This window comes from Orcinus orca, chromosome 9 (genome assembly GCF_937001465.1).
Source record: "Orcinus orca chromosome 9, mOrcOrc1.1, whole genome shotgun sequence".
Lineage (NCBI taxonomy): Eukaryota > Metazoa > Chordata > Mammalia > Artiodactyla > Delphinidae > Orcinus > Orcinus orca.
In genome coordinates this window covers 52,922,081-52,947,359 of record NC_064567.1, presented here as the reverse complement: position 1 = coordinate 52,947,359, position 25,279 = coordinate 52,922,081, and the positions used below count along the sequence as shown (strand labels likewise).

Below are 25,279 nucleotides of genomic sequence, written 5' to 3'. Positions count from 1 at the left end.
CTGAATACTTTTAAGATTTTTCTCAATAAATATCATGTAAAATTTTTGACATTTCCAAAGCTTTACCTCTCCAGTTATACATATGTTGGCTGAACACAGATTTCTGAGTAGGAGAATAAAGAAAACTTAACATTTTAGCCCCAATAATATTTGAAAGTTTGACCAATATATACAAAATATTACTCTGAGTATACTTTATTTTTTTATTTTGCATTATCAAATACTAATGATAGTTTATATATGTTTTCTTATACAAAAATTAAACATTATTAATTTTAGATGTTGGTGATTCTTACAATTACAAAATTCTCTTGACATAGAAGTGTGTGAAATGAAGTTAATTCAATCTTCCACAGAAACTCAGCCATACAATCTGCATAAGACTGTTTTGCATTGAAGAGTAGTTTTCAATTTGAATTAGTCAGAAAATTTCTTGCCATCTCTTATTTCCTACGAAAATGTAGTTTATATTGGTTGAAACATTGTATTGATTGAAAGGTTAGTCGACAGTGAACCATACGAACAATTTTTAACACATAATTTTCTTTCACTGACCTTTTATTATTACCTGATAAATAAAACCAAATATGCATTCATTCATTCACTTGTTCACTCGTTCAACGAACACCTAGAAGATAGAGTATTATGTTTCATTTAATTTTCTTTGTAATATTAATGATCTGCCTAACTTTTTTCTATTTTTTATAACATTATGTGAGAACTCATTCAAAAATATCTTTAACACGTTTCCCTCTACCTTTCCATCAAACTACTTTAAATTTGTCCAATTATTTTTGCAAATTAAAAGAAATCCTTAAAATGCTTGTATTTCAACATTGGCAATTCAGTTCATATTTCTATATTGGTCACATTTTGCATTGGTACCACTATTTTAAATCTTATAATAATCAGGCCACTTTAAATACATAATTTTGTAGGTAGTGACAATTTGTTTTATTTATCCAGAAGAGGGGCTTTAACACCTGTTAGTTCAAGTGAGCTGACACATTTAAGGCCTCTTTCACTCCATTTAATGTTTGCATCTGACTGGAGCAAGAATGATGGCAAAGATCTTGACCTTGAAACAGTGGTTGAATTAAAGGATTCAAGTGGATGATAGAGGTTGTGGCCGGGTTGAAGTGAGGGCCAAACAATGTGGGGATAAATGCTGCAGGGGGCAGGGGCTGAAGTGTTATGTGAGATGGGTGGCAGGGAGCAGCAGTGACCAAGTGCAGGGGATGACCCGCTAAGAAAGTGGGGTGTGCAGGGATGATGGTTGGAGTCAGAGTTGAAAATGCGAATGGATTAAAATGTGGCTGGGAAAGAGGATGCAGATGAGCTATAGGGAGGTGACTGCTGTGGGCATTTATGGAAGCAGAAACAAAATGCTGCAGGAACGTGTGGTGGATGGTGGTGAGAGAAGCCTGCTGGTGACCTGGAACTGTCTGTATAGCAGAGGCTGGAGAGAAGGCAGTGGGCCCTGCAGCAGGCACAACTCGAAGATGCTTTGATAGGAGCTGTTTCTGCATATGCTGCTGGGCTTGTAGCTGTAGGAGCTTATATTTATCTATTTCATCAGGTGAAAATGTTATGGGCTGTTGAATTAATGGGGGAGAGAGAGATTTATGACACACTTCTAAGTCATCTGCTACTTTGTCATGCTTCTGCATAGTTCTGTCATAGTAAGAGTTTATATTCCCCTCTACCTGATTCATATGCATGCTTACATCCTGTAAGTCTAGATTTATTTGGTCCTCTTTGGTCTCTGTTGAATCAGTAACACCAGTATATCTATTAGATGAGAAAGCACCAGGGAAATCTTTTGGTACTGGGTCACAGCTTTGAATAAAAGGTTGGACTTCACTAATTAATGACGCTGATTGTTCTTTTGTTGTTGGATACTTTTTCATGTTTGTTAACTGAGACTCTGCTACTACGTGAATTATACCTTTAGAAAGATGATCATCACAATCAGTGTCTACTAAAACAGTAAAATCATTTGTCTGGGAATTTTTGACTTTGTCTTTGTCAATAGTTCTTTGCATTGCACTACCTTTATCCTTTCTTCTTCTACTTGTGTTCTGTAGTTTTTCAGACAAAGGCAATGCATGTCTGTTACAGCCTGGTGGTGTAAATTGCACTGTGCACTGGATTTGTGAAGGAGCCTCTGATTCATTTTTACAGCTGTTTGAAGAGACCTCAAAATGAGTTGATTGTTCCTGACATTTCTTGGCTTGTACTCTTTCTAAAAGACCTTCGGCTGTCAGGGGAGTCCTCTCTCCTTCTACAGTGTTCAACTCTGTGGTTTCTGAAGGGCTGCTTGAACAGTTCTTTAGAAGACAGCTGATATTCCCAGAGTTACATTGCATGGGTTTTACTTTTTCCAGATCACAAATATGAGGGCTATCCAAAGACTGTTGACTCCTTTCACTTTTATTTAAGTAATACATTTTGTCTCTTGAGTAAGAGCCCAATCTGCTGTGCTGAGGTCCCTGGCAGTTAGGTGGATTTTCACTGTTTCCAGCACAAGAAAACCGTGAGCTAGAATCACAACGGGTGATTCTCCTGGATTTTGACCCTGAAAATTGTTGGTTTTTGCCCAGTTTATATTTTTCTCTGCAGTGACCATAACCATGTTTTGAATATTTTTCATTTTTAACTGATTCCCACAACTTGCAGCCCCTGTCACTCTGGGTTTCAGACTGTGGGCAGTCACTCTTTGCTAGCTCATCAGATAAGAAGAGACAGCTGTGCTTTCGGCGTTTCCGTTTGTGCCTTTCGACTGAGTTGTGTTCTCTTTTACAAAAATAGAACAAGTTACCTCTACCATGACTACTGGACCTATGCTTTGAACAAGTACTTCTCAAGCTGGATGTACTGCCAGGGGATGTATCTGAAGGGCTAGAACATGTATTCAGAGACACCTTTGGAGAACTTCTCTTGTAACTTGCTTTTCCACATCCAGAAACCCTGCTGGTCATACTGATGTGGTTACTATTCAAAATTACACTGAAGTCCTTCCCATGGTCACTGTGGCCCCCTACTGTGTAAGGACTAGAATTCCAAGTGAATTTATTCCCATCTTCAAAATCCAAATGAGGATCACAGGAAATCAGTTTATGTTTTTTAGTCCTGGAGATATAAGGAGAAAAAGATAGGCCCTCATTTGCATCATTTAGAATTGCCCTTTGACAGCTTTGCCAATGGGCCCTTGAAGGTTCCTTAAGTTCATTATCACTATTATTATTCTTTCTTACACAATTCTTTAGAGACATATCAAGGTAAGCAGGCACTTCAGGATTTTTCATTTCCAAATCACTTGCACTAAAATTATGTTCACTCGCACTGGGCTCAGAATTGTTGTAGCCCAAATTATATTTTCTCTGGAAATTTTCCCAATCTGGATTAGCTAACATCATCTTTGGTTTCAGAGATGGATTATCTTCTTGGATCAGTTTTTGTTGGTCTTTAATTAAACCTGAGACTTGGTTGTCCATTGTAGTCTTCATTTCTGAGGGCTCTTTCAGCAATTCTGTTTTTAAGTCCTCTGGATAATGGCCATCCTTTGTGTTTCGAGAAAGCTTAAAATCAAAATATAATGGGTTGCAGCCATAAGAGATACAGGGCTCTGTTTTTGTAAAGAGAAGCAGTTCTGTAGGCCATTGGAGAGTGGTATGGCCATCCTTGCTTTGTACGTGGAGATAAGGCAGTGGTTTGGACTTCACATCACGGGGATATGCCTCTCTCACAAGACTTTGTACATTTCTGCTAACTCTTTCTATTTTATCTAATGATTTTTCTTTCTTCTCCTTTCTGGAGTTGGGATTCAGATGAACTGTACTGCTTTGTTCACTTGGCTCTATTGATGGAATCTCATCCAAACATTCAAATATCCTGGCATCACTGTGCTTGTAAATGTTTGGTGGGCTGGAGGAAACATTTGCTTGGCATGAGTGATTATTGAGGTTTTCTGAAGTGTTCCTCACTGTATTTCTAGTTTCCTTTGCTCTGCTGGAAGGAGTAAAATCCACATCTGAAAGATGAATGTTAGATTTACTGAATGAAGCACGAATGCCAATCGAATCTTCTAGTGTTTCACCAACAGAGTCATTTTTGTCTTGCAAAATTTCAGAACTTACGGAGAAGGTATTGTGTAAAATACTTTCCAGATGGCTTGATAAGATGTTTCTATCTTTTTCCTTAGTGAGGTGTGTATCTTCATTTGCAAACCTGCAGCGCATGCATTTCTCTGCGGTTTGTTTTGTTTTATAGACGGGTGACTTGTTACAGTCGTGGGTTTCTTCTGTGTTCTCACTGAAAACTGATGCTGAAGATTCTAATTTTAGATGCACTTTTTTGGAAAAAGAAAATGACACTCCTGTCCTGTGATTTGCATTGCTAAGATTTGAGGGTGTTTGTGGTACCTGATTTTCAAACAAACATCTGTCCGTTTGTAACTGGTGTTGATTTGGTGTGGTGGACTGCTGTTTATCAGAAATGCTTCTGGAGAGATTCTTTCCTTTAAGGAGAAGAGCACTCTTCATGCACGATACCTTTCTGCCACTCTTAACTGGGAAAATTCCTTGCTGGAGTTGCTTTTCTATAGCTACCCTGGGGGCTTTGTATGCTGGTCCATTTCCAGAAACACTGTAAATAGAATAAATATTTAAATGATTAAGACATCAGATTTGAAATCTTACCTATATGTGAACATTTTATAGTGTTTGATGATGGGTTCTGATATTATTTATTAACTAGGTCTATTGTAATGTAACAATTTCACTATGCTTATATAACTCAGTATATCTATGTTTTATAGTGGCTATTTCTAAAATGCATCTCAAGTGGATTCTTTTGAAATTAGCAAAAAGCAATAGCAGGTGAATATCTTATGCTAGTGCTGCAAAAGAAAATAAAGTATCGCATTTACATCACATTATGTCCTCCAGAACCTACTAATTCTTTGGAATACAGATTTAACATTATTTTGCAAAGAGTTCTCCAATCAGTGCCTTCACCTAAATAGGAAATAAAATGGAATTAAAAGTCACTTCCAAAGCATAAACTTATCTCTTTTATTTGCTTTTTTGTTTAAAGTTCTAGCATTCTATAATTTTTGTTTCCTCAGTCTTAAAATTCTTTCATGTTTGTTTCCTTTTGAAACAGGATGCTTAGTTCTTTATTTATGATTTGTCATTAATTTGATCAATTATAAGAAAGTAATACACATTTACATGCCATCTCAATATCTTCAATTAGTCTGAAATCCTTTTTTTAGCTTTTTACTCACCAAAATATTTTTCTTCTATCTTTTTTTGCATATGTTTTATCTTTTAACAGATCTTTAAAGATTATTCATTCTATTGAGCTTAACTAGTAATTCAGTCAGAAAACTGGAAAGAGCCATACATACAAGAGATGAAACTCTTCAGATTAAAATTGTCTCTAATGTTCTATCTATGAAACCCCTATGACAAAACAAATCTTATTGGAGGGAAAGCAATACAAATCACATCATTTTGAGTTGGCTTTCTTTTCCTTTTTCTTGCTTTGAGCTGGTTTGCTTTGAGCTGCTTTGCTTGTTTGCTTTGAGTTGGCTTTCTTTTCCTTATTTTCATATTCTTGGATGTGTTTTGTCGGCCTTTTTCTATTTTCAAATTTTACTTCATTTTTATGCAGTCATTTATTGCTTGAGTAAACAGTACTAAAACAACTGATATCTTTTCCATATGTAGCTTAAATTCTAATGGGGAGGAGTCCTTTCCTAGCCCTCCATCTGAGAAATTCTTATTGCCTTTACTTAACTATTCAGCCAACTGTCATAGAACTCTGGTGTCACATTCCTTTTGTCCACCAAATTTCATGTACATTGCTTCACTGTCTTTATATGTTTACTATTACAGAGACATATTTAATTAGCCTCCTTTCATTCGTATTGAAACAGATCTGCTCATGTATTTATATGGTTTTGTAAATTTTCCTTTTTATTTATATATAATGTATTTTGTAATATTTATTACATACAACAAATTTTGTGTATATATATATATATATATATATATATATATACACACACACATAAGTGTTATATATATATATAACACTACCAGGCCATATTTACAAATTGATCTCTTTTGGTTAATTTTTGCCAGTATTTCTGGGCACTTTCAATTCAACTTTCTTCAGCTCAGATACATTTTCTTCTCTGACGTCTCTGATTATTTCTTCTTCCCTGTCCTAGTTTCTTATCCTAGAATTTATAAGTTAAATTTATTTGCTCTCATGACTATATCTTTCAGTCTTACTACTTATATTAGTACTCTAGTATTTTTAGTCTTTTGTTCTGGTTCAGAAAAAAAATTTTGTTTTTAATTTCTGTTTTATGGATTCAATATTTTACAGTGACCAATATGTTGTTTACTATACCCATACAAATTTTAATTTACAAACAATAATTTTAGCCACCAGTCCTTAATAATTTCAGATTGTCCTCTCGCCATGAACTAATAATGTCTGTAGCTTTAGAGCTGTAGTGCTCCTTTGAATCTTGTGGAAAACTAATTTCAGAAAAAATTTTAAAGTGTCTGCTCCTTACAGTAACTATTTCATAATGAAAGCTTTTCTCTTATTCATCACATTAATCTTCTTTTTTGAATCATGTTTTACATTCTTTAGAGAGGGTGTTTAGGCATATTTAATATGAGAAATGGAAATACTCTAAGATGGTATACAAATTACTGGATATTTCTTTCAAACATAAAGAGAAATAGGAAGCATAGAGGTTTACTATAGTTATTGGTCTTTTGAAAAGGTGCCTGTAGCCTGTGGATAGAAGGATGAGGTTTAGAAATATCTGCAGCACTGAATTTTGCCTCAGTGCCAAAAAGATTCTTTTCCATATTTTCCATTACTTTGGAGTAAGTAGGAGTAATACATCTGCATTAAGTTACCTTCTCTAGCAACTTCAATCTGATATTATCTGTGCTACACTTAGCAAAAATTATTTCAAAAGTCTGGTGTATGTATATCATCACTCTACCCCTTCTGATTCCATTATGATGCAGATATTTGACTATTTTTATATTCCATTTTTTCCTTAATAATATAATATTTTTGCTTATTATTCTGGCAGAGTTTTGTGCATTTTCTTGCTTTATGTTAGTCTAAACATTCTTTCCTGTATTGCTGTTTCCTTCTACCATTCATCTTTCTAATATGTGTAAGCTTCTTCCTTTTATATTCTTTCAAATATTTTTAAACCTCTTTGCTCTTATTGTTTTTGTATTACATTTTGCTCTCCTTGTCCTTATTCTTGTTCTCACTTTACAGTTCAATATACACTTATGATTATATTTTGTCACAAGTTTAACATTTTATCCTCATTATTAATATTTTATACCTCTTATTTTTATGCTTTAAACTTTTATCTCATTGCTTTGAAAACTTTAATTTCCCCTATCTTAATTTTTTTTTTATTTTTGGCCACACTGCAAGGCATGGGGGATCTTAGCTCCCTGACCAGGAATCAAACCCGAGCCCCCTGCATCGGAAGTGAAAAGTCTTAACCACTGGACCGCCAGGGAAGGCCCTCCCCCTATTTTAAATATAATTTACTTTTATTATTTTTTAAAATCCTAGTTTTCTATCTTTGTGGTATTTAAAATTCTATTATTTTAATTCAAGTTTATGCCTTATGACATAGTTAAAGGTTTAATCTTTATAGTCATACCCTCATTTATGATTTCACTGTCTCCTCTAGAACATTTAGTTTATTTCTGTATTTTTTACATAATTATTTTTATTTATAATTTTAAAATGACATTAGTCAGCCCTTTAGTTCTTATTAATGGATTGTCCACTCTGATAGTTCCCCCCAACTTCTAGTTCTTGGTAACTCAGCATATGCACAATTTAATTCTCTCCTGTTCAAGAAGTACATTTTCCAAACAGGAAACAAAGCACATGAAAATAACATGATTTCTTTAAGTGATGTAATTTCCTAATGTCCCACATTATCCAGCTCTTATGTAAAGACCTTTATATTCTCAGAATCAATGGTTCTACAGTTTTTAAAATTTGAAAAAATGTCCATATCAAGATGCACTATACTTAGACTTACACATAGTAGAAGTTTGCAAACAGAGTGAATCTCTCCCCTCCCCCAATAAAAGAACTAGTTTTGCTGAGGAACCATGTTGGGTTGATCTACCCAAGAGCTGACCAAGGTTGACTGCCCTTTTCAAGATCCATTAACAGTTTTCTGCCATCATTTTTTTCATCAGTCTGATTCAAATATTCTTACTACCAGTAAATTCACCTCTCTTCTCCACAGGGCCATGGAAGAACCTTCTTGTTATCTGTAGCATCTTACTCAGAAGCCCTCTTTATGAGAATAAAGGACAAAGGTTTTCCAGGGAAGAAGCAACCCAGGTGATTTTTTTTTCACTTGTCAATTCAGTTGCCAAAATGAAAATATTTAATAATGCTATTAAGTGACTTCCCTTAGGCCATGAGGCTACTTAATCAGAGAGAACAATTGCCTGGAGTGCAGATGGAAGGTAATAGAAAAAGAATGAAGTAATTTGCCTAGTTCCAAGTTATGTAACTGGAAAGCTGAATACCCATCATTTCCCTAACAATATGATCAGATTGGGACTTAGAGAGCCTACCTACTCTATAGAGGATATGGCTAGGTTTGTGTCTGTTTAATTGATAAGATTTTAAAAGGGCAGTTCAACCCCAGTAGAGTATATCTGTTAATTTCTTTTACTTTGGAAGACACTTCATGGGTAGATCTACAGACTTAGAACTTCTAAATGAAAGCATCATCACCATCACTATCATCATCAAGGCTCCTCTGATCCTTTGTCTTTTTCTTCCAAAAGAAAATACAGAATCAGTAAGGAGAAATGTCAAAGTGTGACAACTTGCATAGTAACAGATAAACCGAAATTACATTAAGGCTACTCAGATTTTTTGTTGTGTGGCCTTAAAGAACCTATCTAAAGTGTGTATCTCTATAGCAAGCCTTGTCTTACTTTTTCAGTTTTTTTTGTACCTCATAATTAATCACCCGGGAATTAAATATCTTCCCTCAATCTTCTCCTGCATCCCACCTAATAACCATTAGACTTTTCCTTCTAAGTCCTGTTTTGACAAGGGCTGTCTGATATCTTATTGACAATGTGTTTGAATAACATATTTTAAGATCTTCATTGTGTTGGCAAGTAAAAAGTTCAGTACCAGATATGTGTCCTGTTTCTATGATCATATGCTCCCTAAGAGCATGCATTTTTGTATTACCCTCACCTCTGGACACATGGTCTTCCAACCTTTATTTTTTCTTTATACCAAATTTCTCATTTATTTTTAATATGATTATATTTTCTTATATTTTTATAGGCAAATTAAATTACTCTAAGACAGTGGTGCAAATACATGAATATTTGAAGGCTGAATACTGTGTCTTTACTCATAATTGATCCTAAAAAATAAATATTTTCTTAAAAGTAAATACGAGGTCTAATATTTTATGCTAATTGAGTTGTTCACTCCCAAGCTTATTGTATATCGTTTTTCTTTTTCTTTTTTTATAAATTTATTTATTTACTTTTGGCTACTTTGGGCCTTTGTTGCTGCATGTGGGCTTTCTCTAGTTGCGGCAAGCAGGGACTACTCTTCGTTGTGGTGCGCAGGCTTCTCATTGCGGTGGCTTCTCTTGTTGCACAGCATGGGCTCTAGGCAAATGGGCTTCAGTAGTTGTGGCACGCAGGCTCAGTAGTTGTGGCTCACGGGCTCTAGAGCACAGGCTCAGTAGTTGTGGCTCACGGGCTTCGTTATTCTGAAGCATGTGGGATCTCCCTGGACCAGGGCTCGAATCCGTGTCCCCTGCATTGGCAGGCAGATTCTTAACCACTGCACCACCAGGGAAGTCCTGTATATTGTTTTTCATTTAAACAATAGGAGTTTAAATTCTGGCACAGAGCTATAAGTGTTACAATTCACCAGAATGCTGTCAACTACATTAATTAGCTACATTAGTGTTCTACATTATGATTCATATGAACACAAATCACAATTTGCAAATGTAATTGAGTTCCAGGTAACAATCTTCTCACTTCAAAACGTTCAGCAGTTCTAAGCTCATGTAAAACTTCTATTTTTCAGCTACAAGAATGTATTAGTATAATGCTTGTTATAATTGTCAACTTAAACGGCACTGTGTGGTAAATTTAACTGCATTAATTACATCTTGTTTGTCATCCAGACAATGATAGTGCCATTTATTCTAGTTTCAGGTGTGTGCAGAAGAATGCACAGATTTAGTTCCTCCCCAAAAAGATGCATTGCTATTTATGGTTTTCAAAATTAATATTACAAAACTCAAAATAATTAGAAAGAGATATATAGATCCATATAAATCACCTGGATAGAATAAATGCTAGTATATTAGAATCATTCTTGGATCATTTCATTAAAGAACACATTAACAGTATTGGGAAAGAAAAAACCCAGATGTCAAAGTCATTAATTTATAGACTTTTAACTATTAGGAACATTTGCCTTCAGATATATCTGTTGATTAATTATAATTTGTTTACATTGCTATAGTGAACCAAGTAAATTTATCACTGAAATTTCCCCAGAAGTTGAAGAGAGTTTTGAACCATCTTAGGCACCTTTAATTCTTACCATTCAGACTGTTGCCTTAACTCAGCCAGCTGATGAAGTCGCTTAAGTGCTTTTTCTTGTTTCTTTTCATCTTTCCATGACTTGGAAGCTACATTTCTAGCAAATTCACGTTGCTTTAATTCTTTCAGTCTCTGTGGACAAAAGAAGACAAACAGAAAGGACACTATGAATAAGTAATATATCTTTTTCCATCCAAAAACTTCCTTTTTAAACTTTGTCCTGGGCACAAAGGTGAATTTTTGGATAGGGAGAGTAAAAGCAACTTCTCCATCAATTCTATTCTCTGCTCCAAGATACATTTAGTTGTCAACTGGGTTATTTATCAAAGCTTGTCACAGTCACTGCAGAAATGTGCTGCAATGTTGGACCCCAGTCCTGACAAGGACCACCCTGGGTATGTATTTGCAATCATCTCTGTGCCTGTGAAAACATAAATGGGGAAAATGTGCAATATATAAATGTGTATAAAGGGAGAGGAAGTTATGGGATGCACTTTCCTCCATGCACTGTCTCCAGCCCTCTCACTTATAAAACATATTTACTCTCATTCCTGAAAATTGGTGTGATTAAATACACTGGGTGAAATGAGCTTGTTTCAGTAAAGAACATCTGTTATTGTGAAAAGATTTAGTTCAAAGTTCTAAATGCAATTCTTAACTCATTTTTTTTCTGGTGGAGATATTTATCCAATTCAAATTTCTGTATTGTATCCAGAAGGAAAAAAATGGGTCAGGGATTTAAACTCAGGATAGAGGCTTGGCCTTGCTTGATTTAAATTTAGTTACTACTTCTTTTAATTAATCTTTTCTGTAAAACAATTGGCTTACATGAAGATTGGATGTTACTCATTACCTGTTCAGATTTCTACTTCAGAATCTGTCACTAAGCTCACCTACTGATATTGAACAAATTGAGAAACAGCCACAATCAAATGAGCATCTTGAAGTTTGGGTCTTAATCCTGATTTACGAGTATGTTTGAAGATTAGCCTTTCTTAACCCATATAAAGTGACTTTAAACGACCTGAAATCTGTGTCCATTTAATCTGCTTTTATTTCCCAAATCAAGTATAAAAACATGTTTTCCAGGAATGACAAAAACTACATAGCTATCAAGTGAGATAATAACTTTGTAGTAGACTATCCCCTCCCCCACCCATAGAACAAGTGCCAAGACCTTTAACAATCATTAGATTCCTTCTTGAAAGGGAACATACTCAGGGGAGATGATAGCCAAATAACTGCTTCCAGGCTAAGTATTTAAGGAAGGAGGCAGAGTATTCTTTCAAAGAGAGAATATTCTGAGCACAAAGAACAAGCGTTTCACAGAACTAGAAACAGCCACAGGGAGAAGAGTAGTATCAACCTGAACTCAGTTTTTGACAAAAGCTTCAGAGCCTTTTAAAAACCAGAAGTTTTCAAAAAATAAAATTATGGCCCATGTGTTATCAGAAAAAAAAAAAAGGATCAACAATTCTCTAGAGCTGGTAACAGCACAGGGTCTAAACCTTAAAGGATAGCCTTGGTCAGAAGACAGAAACGCTAATAAAAATTTGCATTTCTACTACCCTTCTACTCACACTTCCTCAGCCCCCATGTGCACAATCATCTAGTTCTTGGGGTTAAGGCTTATCTTATGAGTAAAGACCTTTTGGAAATCATGCAACATAATTTAGGAGCCCACAGAGAATGTAGTTCAACTGCATCAAAGAAAGACCATGGTTACTTTGGTAAAGAGGAGAGGGATTTTTTTTTTTTTTTAACTCTCAGTTACTTTTGAACATAAAATACTCTACAATATATTTATTTAATATTTGATATCACTAGTATATAAAACCTGAACCACCTAGGAGAGGAAGCTGATTCATTTACTCACAATATCTGATACTTGAATCTCATTATTGGAATCCTGTTTGAAACTTCCAGGTATACCTGTTTCTTTCATTAGCCTTTCAGATTCCAATACTGTACTCCTATATCTGAGTTACAGAAATGATTGAGAATTTGGTCTCATTCATCCAACAGCAAATACTGTTAACTCCTACTAGGTACTAGGGATATAGAAATGTACAAATCAAGTATTTTTCCCTCAAGGGAGACAGACAAATGAACAGATACTTTTATAAGATAGTATTGAGTTTCCTAACAGGAGTGGACACAAGATGCTTTGGAAGCACACAGGAAAAGTTAAGATAGATTGGGGGGTGGGATGGAGCATTGCTGTGTTGAGGAAGTCAGCAAAGTTAAAATACTTTTAAGGAACACAGAAAACTGGAAGAAGACCTCTAGCCACAGTCTTGGCTTGGCCCATGCCGAGGGCTCAAGACTATGCAGAGGAATCCCCCCAGAGATCTGCAGAGGGAGCCCTTCAAAATTTCACCATACTGATCAGCAGTGCATGTGTGTGAGGCAAATATTCCAGGCCAAGAAAAGAACCACCCGCAGTAACTAAAGGAAACAATGCCTAGCATTCATATAGAACCAGGAAGAGTGCCTGTTCTTACCAACAAAATTAGAAAAGCTCTTGGGACATTGAGTAGAGAATTCAGGGAGTCTTGCTTCACTAGAGAAAAATTAGCCATAGATTGAACACTATTTTACATTTGCCTAACAAGCGATTTTCATCATTTTATCAAGAAGTAAAAGTATCAATCTGATTCCAAGTAACATAACTGCATTTCAGAACCAAATCCAAGAATATTTAAAAAATACAAAAATTCACAAACAAGGGAAAATTAATGACATCCAACATACAATCAAAGATTTTTAGACATGCAAAGAAGTGCCAAAACACAGCCAAAAATGAGGAAGTCAACCAACTAAAACCAATACAGAACTGACATAGATGATAGAATTGGCAGAACACTGCATTAAGACAGTTATAACTGTATACCATATATTCAAAAAGTAGAAAAGACACAGTGGACAATTGTGTGATTGGAGTCTCTGAAGAAAGGGGAGGGAATATTTGAAAATATAATGGGTGAAAATATTCCAAATTTTCTGAAAACTCTAAATCCACAGATTCCCACCCCCATCCCCCAAAACCTCAAGCGCAAGTAACATGAAGACAACTACACCAAGGCTCAACATAATCAAATTTTTCAAAACCAGGAAAAAAATGAAAAATTTTAAAAGCATCCAGAGAGAAAAGATATATTTCTGTACAGAAGAATGAATACTAGGATGGCAGAAGAATTCTCATTGGAAAAAGGCAATTGAGAATACAATGGAGCAACAACTTGAAATTTCTGAAAGAAAATTTAAAACTATTCAAAATAAAATTCTATACCCAGTGAAAATATCTTTTTAAAAAAAAGGTGAAATAGAGATGATTTCAAACATTAAAAGCTGAAAGAATTTAGCAGCAGCACACCCACATGATAAGAAATAAAGAATATCACTGAAGAAAAGGAAAATATTAACAGGTAGATATATGTGTCTACAAAAAAGAATGAACACCAGAAACAGTAACTATAATGATGAATAAGACATATTCTTTATTATTTGAACGTATCTGGACTGTTTAACAAAAAGACAATAGCTATGTTTTTTGGTGTTTATAAAAAATTTATAAATAAAATATTTGACAATGATAGCTTAAAGCCCAAGAGAGGAGAAATGATATATAATATTGATAGGCCTTATTCTATGCATGAAATAATATAATAACAATTGAAGGCAGACTGTGATAAGTTAAAGAAATATACTATATATCCTACAGCAACCATTTAAATAACAAAACAATGTGTTTCAGCCAATAGGACACCAAAGAAGATAAAAGAAAATAATTAAATTTACTCAATCCGAAAGAAAGCATAAAAAAGTAAAAAGGAAATTAAAATAGATGGGACAATTATAAAACAAATAGCAATACCACAAAATCTAAATATATCGCTAACCAAATTAAATGTAAATGGTCTAAACACTGGAATTAAGAGGTACAGAATGACAGTTTCAATTTAAAAAAAAAAGCAAGATCAATTATACATTGACTATAAAAACAAACTTCAAAAGAAAGACATGATGAGTTAAAAGAAAAAAATGTAAAGAGATATATCATGTCAACACTAGTCAAAAAAAGATGGAGGGGAGAACCCTCAAGATGGTGGAGGAGTAAGACATAGAGATCACCTTCCTCCCCACAAATACATCAAAAATACATCTACATGTGGAACAACTCCAACGAAACACCAACTGAACGCTGGCAGAAGACCTCAGACTTCCTAAAAGGCAAGAAACTCCCCACGTACCTAGGTAGAGTAAAAGAAAAAAGAAAAAACAGAGACAAAAGAATAGGGATGGGACCTGCACCTCTCAGAGGGAGCTGTGAAGGAGGAAAACTTTCCACACACTAGGAAAGTTTGGCAGAGATGGGGGTGGGCAGGGGGGAAGCTTCAGAGCCACAGAGGAGAGCACAGCAACAGGGGTGCAGAGGGCAAAGCAGAGAGATTCCTGCATAGAGGATCGCTGTTGACCAGCACCCACCAGTCTGAGAGGCTTGTCTGCTCACCCACTGAGGTGAGTGGGGGCTGGGAGCTAAGGCTCGGAATCCAGAGGTCAGATCCCAGGGAGAGGACTGGGGTTGGCTGCATGAACACAGCCTGAAGGTGGGTAGTGAACCAAAGCTAGCTGGAACGGAGACCGGGAAAAAGTCTGGAACTGCCTAAGAGACAAGAGACCATTGTTTCTGCGTGTGCGAGGAAAGGGGATTCAGAGCACTGCCTAAATGAGCTCCAGAGATGGGCGTAAGCCACGGCTATCAGCGCGGACAGCAGAGATGGGCATGAAATGCTAAGGCTGCTGCTGCAGCCACCAAGAAGCCTGTGTGCAAGCACAGGTCACTATCCACACCTCCCCTCCTGGGAGCCTGTGCAGCCCACCACTGCCAGGGTCCCGTGACCCAGGGACAACTTCCCTAGGAGAGCACACGCGTGCCTCAGGCTGTTGCAACGTCACGCAGGCCTCTGCCGCTGCAGGCTCGCCTTGCATTCCATACCCCTCCCTCCCCCTGACCTGAGTGAGCCAGAGCCCCCTAATCAGCCACTTCTTTAACACCCTCCTGTCTGGGTGAAGAACAGATGCAACAGGGGGACCTATATGCAGAGGCAGGGCCAAATCCAAAGCTGAACCCTGGGAGCTGTGCGAACAAAGAAGAGAAAAAGAAATCTCTCCAAGCAGCCTCAGGAGCAATGGATTAAACCTCCACAATCAACTTGATGTACCCTGCATCTGTGGAATACCTGAATAGACGACGAATCATCCCAAAATTGAGGCGGTGGACTTAGGAAGCAACTGTAGACTTGGGGTTTGCTTTCTGCATCTAATCTGTTTCTGGTTTTATTTTTATCTTAGTTTAGTACTTAGAACTTATCATCATTGGTGGATTTATTTATTGATTCGGTTGCTCTCTTTCTTTTTTTTTTAATATATATATAATTTTTTCTTTTTCCCTTTTTGTGAGTGTGTGTATGTGTATGCTTATCTGTGTGATTTTGTGCATATAGGTTGCTTTTACCATTTGTCCTAGGGTTCTGTCTGTCCGTTTTTGTTTTTTTTTTTCCTTTTTCTACTATGCATTTTAGTGCTTGTTACCCTTGGTGGTTTTCTTTATTGGTTTGGTAACTCTCTTCTTTCTTTCTTATTTATTACTTTTTTAGATTTAATAATGTTTTTTTTATTTTAATAACATTAAATATTTTATTTTTTTCTTTCTTTCTATTTTTACCCCCCTTTTCTTCTGAGCTGTGTGAATGACAGGGTCTTTGTGCTCTGGCCGGGTGTGAGGCATGAGCATCTTAGATGGGACAGCCGAGCTCAGGACACTGGACCACCAGATACCTCCCAGCTACATGGAATATCAATCAGTGAGAGTGCTCCCAGTGATCGTCGTCTCGATGCTAACACCCAGCTACACTCAATGACCAGCACGCTTCAGTGCTGGACATCCCATGCCAAAAAACTAGAAAGACAGGAACACAACCCTACCCATTAGCAGAAAGGCTGCCTAAAATCAAAATAAGTTCACAGACACGCCAAAGCACACCACCAGGCACAGTCCTCCCCACCAGAAAGACAAGGTCCAGACTCATCTACCAGAACACAGGTACCAGTCCGCTCCACCAGGAAGCCTACACACCCACTGAACCAACCTTACCCACTGGGAGCAGACACGAAAAACAATGGGAACTATGAACCTGCAGCCTGCATAAAGGAGACCCCAAACACAGTAAGTTATGCAAAATGAGAAGAGAGAGAAATACACAGCACATGAAGGAGCAAGGTAAAAACCCACCAGACCAAACAAATGAAGAGGAAACAGTCAGTCTACCTGAAAAATAATTCAGAGTAATGACAGTAAAGATGATCCAAAATCTTGGAAACAGAATGGAGAAAATACAAGAAACGTTTAACAAGGACCTAGAAGAACCAAAGAGCAAACAAACAATGATGAACAACAAAATTAATGAAATTAAAAATTATCTGGAAGGAAACAATAGCAGAATAACTGAAGCAGAAGAACGGATAAGTGACCTAGAAGATAAAATAGTAGAAATAACTACCACGGAGCAGAATAAAGAAAAAAGAAAGAAAAGAATTGAGGACAGGCTCAGATGTCTGGGACAACACTAAATGCACCAACATTAGAATTATAGGTGTCCCAAAAGAAGAAGAGAAAAAGAAAGGGACTGAGAAAATATTTGAAGAGACTATAGTTGAAAACTACCCTAATATGGGAAAGGAAATAGTCAATTAAATCCAGGAAGCACAGAGAGTCCCATGCAGGATAAATCCAAGGAGAAACACACCAAGACACATATTAATCAAACTATCAAAAATTAAATACAAAGAAAAAATATTAAAAGCAGCAAGAGAAAAGCAACAAATAACATACAAGGGAATCCCCATAAGGTTAACAGCTAACCTTTCACCAGAAACTCTGCAAGCCAGAAGGGACTGGCAGGACATATTTAAAGTGATGAAAGGGAAGAAACTACAAACAAGATTACTCAACCCAGCAAGGATCTCATTCAGATTCCATGGAGAAAGTAAAATCTTTACATATAAGCAAAAGCTAAGAGAATTCAGCACCATCAAACCAACTTTACAACAAATGCTAAAGGAACTGCTATAGGCAAGAAACACAAGAGAAGGAAAAGACCTACAATAACAAAACCAAAACAGTTAAGAAAATGGTAATAGGAACAAACATATCAATAACTACCTTAAATGTAAATGGATTAAATGCTCCAACCAAAAGACATAGACTGGCTGAATGGATACAAAAACAAGACCTGTATATATGCTGTCTACAAGAGACCCACTTCAGACCTAGGGACACATACAGACTGAAAGTGAGGGGATGGAAAAAGATATTCCATGCAAATGGAAATCAAAAGAAAGCTGGAGTAGCAATTGTCATATCAGACAAAATAGACTTTAAAATAAAGACTAATACAAGAGACAAAAAAGGACACTACATAATGATCAAGGGATCAATCCAAGAAGATATAACAATTGAAATATTTCTGCACCCAACATAGGAGCACCTCAATACATAAGGCAAATGCTAACAGCCATAAAAGGGGAAATCGACAGTAACACAATCATAGTAGGGGACTTTAACACCCCAATTTCACCAATGGACAGATCATCCATAATGAAAATAAAGAAAGAAACACAAGCTTTAAATGATACATTAAATAAAGTGGACTTAATTGATATTTATGGGACATTCTATCCAAAAACAACAGAATACACTTTCTTCTCAAGTGCTCATGGAACATTCTCAAGGATAGATCATATCTTGGATCACAAATCAAGCCTTGGGAAATTTAAGAAAACTGAAATTGTATCAAGTATCTTTTGTGACCACAACGCTATGAGACTACATACCAATTACAGGAAAAAATTTGTACAAAATACAAACACATGGACGCTAAACAACACACTACTAAATAGCCAAGAGATCACTGAAGAAATCAAAGAGGAAATAAAAAAATACCTAGAAACAAATGACAATGAAAACACGATGACCCAAAACCTATGGGATGCAGCAAAAGCAGTTCTAAGAGGTAAGTTTATAGCAATACAATACTACCTTAAGAAACAAGAAAAATCTCAAATAAACAACCTAATCTTACACCTAAAGCAGTTAGAGAAAGAATAACAAAAAAACCCCAAAGTTAGCAGAAGGAAAGAAATCATAATGATCAGATAAGAAATAAAAGAAAAAGAAATAAAGGAAACAAGAGCAAAGATCAATAAAACTAAATGCTGGTTCTTTGTGAAGATAAACAAAATTGATAAACCATTAGCCAGACTCATCAAGAAACAAAGGGAGAAGACTCATAATAATAGAACTGGAAATAAAAAAGGAGAAGTAACAACTGACACTGCAGAAATACAAAGGATCATGAGAGATTACTACAAGCAACTGTATGCCGATAACATCAACAACCCGGAAGAAATGAACAAATTCTTAGAAAAGCATAACCTTCTGAGACTGAACTAGGAAGAAACAGAAAATATAAACTGACCAATCACAATCACTGAAATTGAGACTGTGATTAAAAATCATCCGACAAACAAAAGCCCAGGACCAGATAGCTTCACAGGCGAATTCTATCAAACATTTAAAGAATGTTTATCCTCAAACTCTTCCAAAATATAGCAGAGGGAGGAACACTCCCAAACTCATTCTATGAGGCCACCATCACCCTGACACAAAAACCAGACAATGGTGTCACAAAAAAAGAAAACTACAGGTCAATATCAATGATGAACATAGATGCGAAAATTCTCACCAAAATACTAGCAAACAGAATCCAACAGTACATTAAAATGATCATACACTATGATCAAGTGGGGTTTATCCCAGGAATGCAAGCATTCTTCAATATATGTAAATCAGTGAATGCGCTACACCATATTAAAAAACTGAAGGAGAAAAACCATGATCATCTCAATAGATGCAGAAAAAGCTTTCAACAAAATTCAACACCCAGTTATGATAAAAACCCTCCAGAAAGTAGGCACAGAGGGAACTTACCTCAACCTAATAAAGGCCATATATGACAAACCCACAGCCAACATTGTTCTCAATGGTGAAACACTGAAACCATTTCTACTAAGATCAGGAACAAGACAAGGTTGCCAATCTCACCACTATTATTCAACATAGTTTTGGAAGTTTTAGCCACAGCAATCAGAGAAGAAAAAGAAATAAAAGGAATCCAAATTGGAAAAGAGGAAGTAAAACTGTCACTGTTTGCAGATGACATGATAGTACATATAGAGAATCCTAAAGATGCTACCAGAAAACTACTAGAGCTAATCAATGAATTTGGTAAAGTAGCAGGATACAAAATTAATGCACAGAAATCTCTTGCATTCCTATACACTAATGATGAAAAATCTGAAAGAGAAATTAAGGAAATACTCTAATTTACCACTGCAACAAAAAGAATAAAATATGTAGGAATAAACCTACCTAAGGAGACAAAAGACCTGTGTGCAGAAAACTGTAAGACACTGAAAAAAACAATTAGAGATGATACAAAGAGATGAAGAGATATACCATGTTCTTGGGTTGGAAGAACCAACATTGTGAAAATGACTATACTATCCAAAGCAACCTACAGATTCAATGTAATCCCTATCAAACTACCAATGGCATTTTTCACAGAACTAGAACAAAAAATTTCACATTTGTATGCAAACACAAAAGATCCTGAAAATCCAAATCAATCTTGAGAAAGAAAAACGGAGCTGGAGGAATCAGGCGCCCAGACTTCAGACTATACTACAAAGCTACAGTAATCAAGACAGTATGGTACTGACACAAAAACAGAAATATAGATCAATGGAATAGGATAGAAATCCCAGAGATAAATCCACACACATATGGTCACCTGATCTTTGATAAAGGAGGCAAGAATATACAATGGAGATAAGATAGCCTGTTCAAAATTGATGCTGGGAAAACTGGACAGCTACATGTAAAAGAATGAAATTAGAACACTCCCTAACACCTACACAACAATAAACTCATAATGGATTAAAGACCTAAATGTATGGCCAGACACTATAAAACTCTTAGAGGAAAACATAGGCGAACACCCTATGACATAAATCACAGCAAGATCCTTTTTGACCCACCTCCTAGAGAAATGGAAATAAAAACAAAAATAAACAAATAGGACCTAATGAAACTTAAAAGCTTTTGCACAGCAAAGGAAACCATAAACAAGGTGAAAAGACAGCCCTCAGAATTGGAGGAAATATTTGCAAATGAAGCAACTGACAAAGCATTAATCTCCAAAATATACAAGCAGTTCATGCAGCCAGCTCAATATCAAATAAACAAACAACCAATACAAAAATGTGTGGTAGACCTAAACAGACATTTCTCCATAGAAGATATACAGATTGCCAACATACACATGAAAGGATGCTCAACATCACTAATCATTAGAGAAAAGCAAATCAAAACTACAATGAGGTATCACCTCATACCAGTCATAATGGCCATCATCAAAAAATCTACAAACAATAAATGCTGGAGAGGGTGTGGAGAAAATGGAACCCTCTTGCACTTTTGTTAGGAATGTAAATTCATACAGCCACTATGGAGAACAGCATGGATGCTCCTTAAAAAACCAAAAATAGAACTACCATATGACCCAGCAATCCCAGTACTGGGCATACACCCTGAGAAAACCATAATTCAAAAAGAGTCATGTACCACAGTGTTCACTGCAGCTCTATTTACAATAGCCAGGACATGGAACAACCTGTGTCCATCGACAGATGAATGGATAAAGAAGATGTGGCACATATATACAATGGAATATTACTCAGCCATAAAAGGAAATGAAACTGAGTTATCTGTAGTGAGGTGGATGGACCTAGAGTCTGTCATATAGAGTGAAGTAAGTCAGAAAGAGAAAAACAAATACCGTATACTAACACATACATATGGAATCTAAAAAAGAAAAAAAATTTTTTTCTGAAGAACCTAGGAGCAGGACAGGAATTAAGAGGCAGACGTACAGAATGGATTTGAGGACACGGGGAGGGGGAAGGGTAAGCTAGGACAAAGTGAAAGAGTGGTATGGACTTATATACACTACCAAGTTTAAAATAGATAGCTAGTGGGAAGCACTAGGCACGTAGTGCTACGTGCCTTTGCCCAGGCACGTAGCACAGGGAGATCAGCTCGGTACTTTGTGTGCACCTAGAGGGGTGGGATAGAGAGGGTGGGAGGGAGATACAAAAGGGAAGAGATATGGAGATATATATATATATATGTATAGCTGATTCACTTTGTTATACAGCAGAAACTAACACACCATTGTAAAGCAATTTTACTCCAATAAATATGTCAAAAAAAAAAAAAAAAAACAAAGATGGAGGGGCTCTATCACTATGAAACAGAATAGATTTTAAAGCAAAGATATATTGCTAGGAATAAGAAAGTGTATTTCATCATACGATGAAGTAAATTAATCAGGTTAACAAATAAGCCTATATGTTTATGCACCTAATAACATAGCTTCAAAATACACAAAGAAAAAATGGATAAAACTACAAGGAGAAAAGTTAAATCCACAATTATTATAATAGGAGTTTCCAACGCCCCTCCACAAAACTACAACAAAATGTTAATTGCAAGTCCAATATTTCTGTAACAGGTTACTTCAAGGGGACCATGCCTGTTATAAAAGACCCTTCCAGGAGCTGATTTGTCTAATGAAATGAGGACTGTTTGATACTGGACAGTTAAAGAAGATTTCCAAGAATCCAGAGGTCAAATCTTGCCAGGAAGTTCAGATTTTCCCAAGTTTCTATTTTTTTTCCCCTTTTCTGATAAAAATTAATTTATTTAAGCAATGGCACATTATAATTATCAGTAATATTACTCAATTTAAAGAATGAAAACATTTGGACAAAAACAAGTTTCTTGTGGGTATATAGTAGGTCAGCTCTTAATGCGATCAGATCCAGACAAGGAAAAACTGCTCCCTCACACATTTACAAAGAAATACAGAAGCTCAGTTATAAGTTGCATAGCTGTAGGAACTCAGAGTGAATGCGTTAGAGCAGGTGAGAGTTTGAAACTCACTGTGAGGGGAAGTAAGGAAGACAGAAAGTAGCACCTAACAATACAGGGACTAAAACAATCTCTGGTTTCCAGAGGGGTTTGGATGGTAGCCAACACCCTGTAGGGGTTAAGACAACGATTCTGAAATCAGACCTGCATTTGTATCTTGTCTATGTCACTCGCTAGTGTAATAGGGAAGAACAAATTTGACTCCATATTGGATCCATTTCTTTTACTTATTTTTTTGGCCACACTGCAGCATGTGGGATCTTAGTTCCCTGACCAGGGATTGATCCCCCGCCCACAGCAGTGAAAGCCCAAGTCTTAACCACTGGACCGCCGAAATTCCTCCCATTTCTTTTACTTTAACCTTTGTATTCTATTGTGTTTGCTACAAGTTAATCACTAAAGGGATGTTGCCTATAGCTTAAAATATCAAATGACCCATCTCCAGGAATCCTGCCTCCCATGCTTGAGCGTCAAGCTAAAATACCTTTGTTTAAGCTCACAGGAAACATCCTGACCAGGCCCACTTGTGAATGGCTGCAGGAAAGAAGAAATTAACACATCCCTTCCAGAGTCTGGCAGGAGCCAGGAGATATCTGCAACAACTTATCACCTTTTTAACTTTACCTCCTCACCTCCCGCCTCTTTGTTCTATAAAAAGAAACTAGCACCCACACCCGGGCAAGATGGTTCTTTGGGACTCTAGACCACTATCTTCTGGTCTGCTGGCTTTTCAAATAAAGTCACTATTCCTTGTCCCAACAATTCTCGATTTATTGACCTGTCATGGGGCGAGCAGTACAAGCTTGGATTCGGTAACACTAGCTCTGATACTTTAAGAAAGTTACTCAGTCTTCCCTAAGTTCATTTACATTTGTAATTTGGCAAACTATCAGGATTTACCTTGTAGAGTTCTTGGGATTATTATTTGAGTTGGGAAAGGTAAAACACCTGCTGTACAGCACCTGCTATACAGCAAATGCTCAATGAATATGAGCTATTATCAATTTACAAGTAAGATTAACAGTTACATTTTATGGAACCGAACAAGGAACAGGATGAACAAGAAGCCCGTGATTTAATCCGCAATGGGGAGCCATTAAGAGCATTTGATTCATATTCTTATTGAAAACGGAATGTTTGATTAGTTTTCATCTGGACGGTTTTACAAGATCTGTGGGTGGAGCCTTCTCTAAAGGAAAGGACAGAAAAAGGAAGCATGTTGGGTATATTCCTCACCCTTGTCTTGAATAATTTATAATGGTTAATGGAAATATTTGTAATTTTGGGGAATCTAAGATCATATGTCACTACTGAAGAAAATAATAAATTTTGGATTAAAGCATGATTTGTTGTCAAACTTTTCTTTGATAAAGTTTATTTGAAGCTTGCTGTTGGGTATTAATATTATCCAAAACAGAACTCAATCAGGAAATAGGGTAAAAGACTAGACATCTAGTATTTTCTAGAGGGAAACAGGGACATCTAGTTCATGTCCTTGTATTTGTAAAAGGGATTTAGGGGAAATGGCAAAGCAGATGGTCTTCATGGTCCTGAATGCAGGGTACCTGACATGGTCTTCGCCCAGGTCAGAAGCAATGCGATAAAGGACTGTCGCGGAGGTCAAGGTAAAGAAGGAAAAGTAGTTCTCACGTATCTTCTGCAGCTTTCACAATGCTTTTTATTCTCTCTCAGCAACAAGCGAAATAAGGCTTATGGAAATATACTGGCTTAAATACATTTATGAAATATGTAGGACTTAATTTTTTTTCTCAGGTTCATTTTAAAAGCGCAAATTAAGCAATCTTTATTTCCCTGCCTGCCAACAAGAATGCTTGGCACCTGCATTGCAAGTGGAATTCAGCTATGAATAAAGAGGCAAATTGATCAGGGCAGTGAGTCTCCATGTGTTTTGAATAGCAATACTCCCAATATTATTGCTTCCCAGTCAGAACAAGCCTGCGAACAGCATCCCACTCCAGTAACCACTCTCGTTCACCTTCACTGAAGCAGAACACACGTGTGAAATGAATTTATGCAAGCGTATCTATCTGCTTTTTCCTCTCTGAAGCAGAATAAATCCTTCCATCGCTGGACTTTCCTCCATAGATCCCAGGGCACTTTGCAGGCATTAATGTCTTTTCTTCACAGCAGAGCAAAACCCGAGTGCAAAAGGTCGAAATGATTACCCTCATTTTAGAGATGAAGAAACAAACATATAGAAGGTTGAATGACTTGATCCACATCAAAGAAGAGGCCAAGAAAAGAACTGTGACTTGAAAACAGGATGTCTAATGTTCGTTAGCGTACGGAAAACTCAGAACAATGTATGTAAAAGTCTAGAAATTGACAATAGTTCCATTTTATGAAATTAAAAGTCTATCCAGTTCTGAAGTATTGTTCATTGTTTCAAAATGTTTTGTACCAAAATGATTTCGAAGACATTTATAGATCATTAAACAATAGTTGAGAACAG

General features: G+C 36.4%; 1 protein-coding gene across 1 annotated transcript in view; it reads right to left on the bottom strand.

The window, feature by feature from the left end:
* Positions 1 to 291: 291 nt before the first annotated feature.
* ZNF804B (zinc finger protein 804B) overlaps positions 292 to 25,279 on the bottom strand; it is a 502,144-nt gene continuing 477,156 nt past the window's right edge. Inside the window, exons 3-4 of the mRNA XM_004265630.3 lie at positions 10,693 to 10,823; positions 292 to 4,647 (exon numbers count right to left, since the gene is read on the bottom strand). Coding sequence (XP_004265678.2) covers positions 987 to 4,647; positions 10,693 to 10,823 — 3,792 coding nt within the window. The 3' untranslated portion in view covers positions 292 to 986. The remainder of the gene's footprint in view (positions 4,648 to 10,692; positions 10,824 to 25,279) is intronic.